The following is a 6,479-nucleotide window of genomic DNA, read 5'->3' as shown; positions in this document are numbered from 1 at the left end:
ATGGTTTCCTTCCTCCTCTGCCTTCTCCCTGCTCTCCTAGCTATGACGAGTGCACAAATTACCCCACGTGAGTCACCCGCTGCTGTGGCCGTCTAACCCCTCCTGGGCTTGGACCCTTTATACCCCTCGGACCCCCAGTCAGGGGAACATCCAGCATGTGCAGGGAGGGGGGATTAGCTCTGTGTGGGGTACAGGGCCCTGTCTACACTACGGCTGCTGTCGTGTCCCAGCGCTGTAGCTGGGCCGGCAGAGGCCCGTAGTGAAGACGCCGCCTGTCCCAATGGACGGGGTTTTCCATCCTTCTAGGAACTCCCCTCCCCGAGCCGGTAGCCAGGCTGAGGAAACATCCACCCATCGACCTGCACCTACTCCAGGGGTTAGGTCAGCCTAGCTGCGGCGCTCAGGGTGTGGACTTTTCAACCCCCCCAAGCACTGTATCTATATCACCCTGTTTAGTGTAGACCAGGCCCGAGGGACACCATTGCCAGATACTGCCCTGAATTCTTATTTCCACGAAGGCCCCTCCGCATTGCTTTGGCAGCACAAAGGGGACTCAATATAGGAGTAAATTACACTGCTAGGGGACTGAGTGTGACCTGGAATCAGGCCTACAATTTCCGGTAGCAGAGGGCTCTCCAACCGAGCAAACAGAGGCAGAATGAGATCCAGTGGCTGGGAGTTGAATTTAGACCAATTCAAGGTGCAGCTTGTGTGCAGGGCGCTGTACATAAGGACCGAAGGGCAGAGATTCTTCACTTACAGGTCACCAAGAGCCCCATGCTGTCCACACGCTGTGGTTAATTCCACTTGTATCTGTGCTAATTTGGGGAACACGGGACAATGAACGTCCTTTTGTTCTGTTTTTTGCCTGGCAATTTCCATCCTTCCCATTCCCCACAGATTGCGAATGGCTGGGCTGATCCAGAGGGATGTGGGCAAAGTTGGCTTTACCTTAAGCTCAGGGCCATGTAACCAGGCTCTAAACCTGGGGGATCAGTCCATCAGAGAGCCTTCCCAATGGGGATCAATCCCCATGAGTCTAGGGGCCAAGACAGCTGGCTTCTGTACCCCAAATGTTTCCATCAGACCCCTCTGCTGGCTGCCTGGCAGCCCAGAGAGCCTGGCTACACTCACATCAGTGGCCTGGGAGATGGGTAATGGGGGGCACACAGAGTCCCTGGAATGAGGTAGGGGGAGGGGGGGTTTGCATGGTGTCCCTGCAATAAAAGGGGGTGGGAGGGGCACACAAGGAGTTTGTGAGGATCAGTTGGGGCTGCCAGGAGCCCTGGCCGGTGCGACAGACTCAGCCAACGCACACTGCAAAGCAAGGGACTCACCGGTCCTGCGAATACCTGTACAACGGGAGCCACATCTGGGGGGGGCGGAGTATGGTTTGTGGGTGGAGCTTGGGAAGAACATCATCCCCTTCACCCGTCCCCAGTGGGACCCCCGGGTACCATTGGCCCTGTCATAAATATAAAGGGAAGGGTAAACACCTTTAAAATCCCTCCTGGCCAGAGGAAAAACCCTTTCACCTGTAAAGCGTTAAGAAGCTAAAGGTAACCTCGCTGGCACCTGACCACAATGACCAATGAGGAGACGAGATACTTTCAAAAACCTGGGGGGAGGGCGGGGGGAGAAACAAAGCCTCTCTCTGTCTGGGTGATGCTTTTGCCAGGGACAGAACAGGAATGGAGTCTTAGAACTTAGTAAGTAATCTAGCTAGAGATGTGTTCGATTCTGTTTGTTTAAATGGCTGAGAAAATAGCTGTGCTGAATAGAATGAATATTCCTGTCCGTGTGTCTTTTTGTAACTTAAGGTTTTGCCTAGAGAGATTCTCTATGTTTTGAATTTAATTACCCTGTAAGGTATTTGCCATCCTGATTTTACAGGGGTGATTCTTTTACTTTTTCTTCAATTAAAATTCTTCCTTTAAGAACCTGTTTGCTTTTTCATTGTTCTTAAGATCCAAGGGTTTGGGTCTGTGTTCACCTATGCAAATTGGTGAGGATTTTTATCAAATCTTCCCCAGAAAGGGGGGGGTAACGTTTGGGAGGAATTTGGGGGGCGGGGAAAGACTTTTCCAAACAGACTCTTCCCTAATAATAATACCTGTTAGATGTTTGGTGGTGGCAGCTATAAAGTCCAAGGGCAAAAGGTAAAATAGTTTGTACCTTGGGGAAGTTTTAACCTAAGCGGGTAAAAGTAAGCTTAGGAGCTTTTCATGCAGGTCCCCACATCTGTACCCCAGAGTTCAGAGTGGGGAAGGAACCTTGACAGGCCCAGGGGCTGAAATTGTGCAATTGCTGAGTGTCCGGGAGGAAATCGGGTCCGTTAACCCCTCGGCTTGTTTGGAGCAGAGGGGGAAGACTGGGGTAAGGGACATTTCAGAGTGACACTGTTATGCCACAGTAAGAAAGAAACACTTGTTCTTCTTTCTCCAGCTGCGACCCTGAGATGTGAGACGTGCTTTGGTCAAACGAAGGAATGCAGTTTTGTTCTAGGGAACTGCCAAGACAACAAGGCTACTGGTGGCTGCCTCTCTGTGGCAGAAGATATTACACTGGGTAGGTGACATTGCCGTCACCCCAGGCACATCCCACCCCTCAGTCTGTCACCATCCTCATCACTAAGGCCACCCCCAGCACAATCCATCCACAAAGCACATCCCCCCGGCACAGAACACTCAGTCTGTGCTCGACGCTTGATTTATTCAGGCAACGTCACTGTGTTTTACGTAGCGATTGGAAGACACGGCAGTTTGGAATCCTGGCCCCATTGGAGTCAGTCGCAAATCTTCCACTGACTTCAGTGGGGCCAGGATTTTACCCCTTGAGCTTTATTTATTGAATTTCATTCACTAAGGTTTCATCTCCACAATGCACGGCTGCGATGCAACAAGCAAAACTGCTTTGGGTGGAAATGCACACTGAACTGTTCTGAACTGTGTTATAAACAGAGATTGGTGCTGAGATCCCTTGTACGCTGTCGGCTTGCCCCCAAAATCTTGTATGAAGCTGTTAGTCACCTACTCCGGGCAGGAGCCCGGCCTTACACGGTTTTTCCACTTGCTTCAGATGCAAATTCAAGATTCTTTAAGTCAAACGGGCAAAAAGTGATTCCAAACCTTCTCTGTGTTCAACTCTCTGAGCTCTTCAGGCCGGCAGATTTCACTAGTACCCTTCATTTCTCAACATTTGCCCTTTGGAATCGAAAACCTCAGTTACAGATCCGCTTCTGTTCATCTTCCACTGAATTAAAGAGAGTAAATGGCTCCTTCCATTTACTCTGTAAGAAGAATGCATAGCACACCACCAGCTTTAACGTGGTCTGTCTTTATCTAATCTATCTATCTCCACCGCCCCATCTATCTATCCCCACATACCCCCTCTATCTATCATCTATCTCCGTCTCCACCCCCCCATCTATCTATCTATCTATCTCCACCCCCCATCCCCACCCCCACATCTAATCATCTATCTATCTCCATGCCCCCCCTGTCCCCACCCCCCATCTAATCTATCTAATCTATCTCCTCCCCCATCTATCTATCTATCTATCTATCTATCTATCTATCTCCACCCCCCATCTATCTAATCTATCTGTCTATCCCCACACCCCCCTCTCTGTCCCCACCCCCCATCTAATCTATCTCCATCTCCACCCCCCCATCTATCTATCTATCCCCACACCCCCCCTCTATCTATCTATCTATCTATCTATCTATCTCCATATGTGCCCACCTACAGGTAATTTTATCTATCTATCTATCTATCTATCTATCTATCTATCTATCTATCTCCATATGTGCCCACACTCAGGTAATTTTCCCAGCACAGTCACAAATGGGTTTATTGAAACTTCCACCCACTCAGGGTTTCTCTTCACCGCAGAGTTAACGTGAGCCGTGACCCCCGTTTTAGCCCTAATCACCCCACTGCACCCCCTACTATCCACACCCAAAACCCTTTACCCTCTGGCTGGCTGATGCAGTTTGGGGTGTAATTGAGACCCGGGTTCCTCTTCAACTTCCTGAACTGGACACAGGATCCCAGCAGTGTCGCCCCAGGGCCAAATATGGAGGGAAAATAACCTCTCGGCTGCTACTCGAGGTTCCCCTCCCAGCCTCTCATTTTCTGTTTTGGTTTTCTGGCTTGAACGAAGATGGGACCCAGGACACGTTCTTCTACAAAGAGTGTCTGAGTAGCTATAAAAGTGACATAAAAGTCCCCATCTCGTTCACTGTTGGGAATGGCCAGTATGTGAGGATCAACACCACACGATGCAACAACGCAGATAACTGTAACTCGGGCACACTGGAAGGTAAGTTGTGGGTCTGTTTTTACCGTCCCCGTGTCATGGCTTCTCCACAGGAGCAGGTAGACGGCGCTGAGCTGGGGTGTGAGTCCAGATCTCCGCGTGCCCCCTGCTGATGCACGTGACCGTTCGAGCGCGTTGGAAGGGCTCTAGCTCAAAGCACATTAACGAAGGGTTCACGTGCGTCAGCGGGGAGCACGTGGCAGCTAGGCCGTGGCAGGCTGGCGCAGGGTCGATACAGACCCCGGCAGATCCTTACACCCCGGCCCCCCTTACTACAGTCGAATGGTTCATGTGGACAAGCCCTGGCACGATTGTCTTTGTTACCACTTCTCCCCTTTATTGCCCTAAAGTCCACTCACTCGAATGTCATTTCTGTCCCCACTGAAATAGCTGTAGCTGGCGGGTCTTCAGACCAGGGGGTGGAGCAGTCGGGGCCCATGTGAAATCAGACGGGCGAGGGCTGCAGGCGAGAGAGGGGGCAGCAGCTGGGAGGGGCTCAAATCGAAACCTCCCTGAGCCTGTCAGGCTCCACTTCAAACTCACCGGGGCCTGGAGCTGATCGGCTGTGGTTCACAGATGGTGGTGTCACGGACAGACGGAGAAATGCCCTCGGGCTGGGGGTGGGGCCTTCATGCGCTCGGGCAATGCAGGGCACAGACACCAGTTTGAACGAGGTTTAACCCACCCTGTAACCGTCTCTCTCTCTCGGTTCTCAGTGCCCACGGGGAGCACCACCGAGAATGGGCTGCAGTGCCCCACCTGCTTTGCTCTGAACTTCACTGTCTGCAACAGCTCCATCACCCCTTGTACCGGGGACGAGACCTACTGCCTGGATTTCACTGGACTTCTAAAGAAAGGTAAATTCTGCCAGCTGGCTGCAGTGCGGGAGCTCCCCCGGGAATCTCACGCCTCGGGAACACCCCAGAGAGCTGGTGAAATCTAGAGTCTGTGCTGGGCCCTTGGGCAGGATGGGGGCGGCCAAGGGGGTTTTTGGCCAGAGGGAAGGAGAGAGGAACTTGCAAGTTTTCCCTTCCTCACCAGCTCCCCCAGCTCAGTGATGCCGCCTGGCTCCTGGAGTTACGACAACGCGTCTCTTGTCATGGGAAGGGTTGTTACGTCAGTGATGTCGAGCTGAGAGAGAACCCAGGAGTCCTGGCTCCCAGCCCCCACTGCTCTGACCACTAGACCCCACTCCCTGTATGTTTAAGGTGGAGCTAAGACATTGCTCAGTGCGGAAGCTCCTGTTCTCAGTGTGTGTCCAGGACTCCCAGCGCTTTGGGGTGTTTATAAAATAACTGACCTGAGCCGTCGGGGCTGCCGGGGATGCTGAGAGCCGGGCGTGTTCCCCGGGGGGCCGAACGCTGGGGAAGGAGCCGCCCCCGGGCGATCAGCTGGGTTCCAAACTCCAGCTTCAGTCTCTTGTGGAGCTGCAGAAAGGGGCGCGGGGGAGGCAAGAGGGGACCAGACGCCCGGCCTGCCGTGGCCGGTTACAGCGAGAGCAGGGAGAGCACCGGGCGGGTGGGACCGGGGGGCAGAGGCGGGAACCGCTGGATGGTGGAGACAGAGGTTCTGGGGGCAGAGAAGGAACCAGAGCTGCCCCCGCCTCATAACAGGCTGGTTTCCTTCCTCAGGTTCATCTTCTTCGCCATTTCAAGCGAAAGGCTGCGCTACTGCGTCTGCTCAGGACATTAAACCTGGAACCACCCTGATTTCTGTACCGTACACATTTTCCTTTTATTGGGGGTCCTCTTTTTCGGCGGAGAGAATACCCACCATCCCCCCGCCCACAACCACCACCTCCCTAGAAACAACCACCCCCAGCCCCACGACAACCCCCACCCCCAGCCCCACGACAACCCCCAGCCCCACGACAACCCCCCCCAGCCCCACGACAACCACAACCACCACCAGCCCCGCTCCAACAACCCCCCCCGCCCCCAATACAACCCCCACCCCCACGCCCAATACAACCACCACCACCCGCGGACCCGCTCCAACAACCCCCCCCCAAAAAACTACCACCACAGCCAAAAGAACCACCCTCCCCGAAACAGCCCCTGCCACCACCAGCGGAGCCAGCCCGGCTCTGGGGAAATTCTCCTTTGCCCTCTACCTGCCTGGCCTGACTGGGCTGCTGCTGGTCAAGCTGCTCTCCTGA

The 6,479-nt window shown here is 53.6% G+C and overlaps 1 protein-coding gene across 1 annotated transcript; it reads left to right on the top strand.

Annotated features, from left to right (window-relative positions):
- On the top strand, nt 1–6,479 carry LOC141977575 (phospholipase A2 inhibitor and Ly6/PLAUR domain-containing protein-like). The gene is made up of 5 exons (XM_074939086.1): nt 1–67; nt 4,166–4,324; nt 5,038–5,178; nt 5,953–6,090; nt 6,385–6,479. The coding sequence occupies exons 1-5, from the start codon at nt 1–3 to the stop codon at nt 6,477–6,479; spliced, it is 600 nt and encodes a 199-aa protein (XP_074795187.1).

Source organism: Natator depressus, chromosome 24 (genome assembly GCF_965152275.1).
Source record: "Natator depressus isolate rNatDep1 chromosome 24, rNatDep2.hap1, whole genome shotgun sequence".
NCBI classification, from domain to species: Eukaryota; Metazoa; Chordata; order Testudines; family Cheloniidae; genus Natator; species Natator depressus.
This window is presented reverse-complemented; position numbering and strand designations above follow the sequence as displayed.

Excerpts from the sequence above, each read along its gene's own strand:
- LOC141977575 (XM_074939086.1), top strand. The coding sequence starts at position 1 with ATGGTTTCCTTCCTCCTCTGCCTTCTCCCTGCTCTCCTAGCTATGACG. Across the intron at positions 5,179-5,952 it reads CACTGGACTTCTAAAGAAAG|GTTCATCTTCTTCGCCATTT; the intron begins GTAAATTCTGCC and ends TTCCTTCCTCAG. Across the intron at positions 6,091-6,384 it reads TTTTTCGGCGGAGAGAATAC|CCACCAGCGGAGCCAGCCCG; the intron begins CCACCATCCCCC and ends CAGCCCCTGCCA.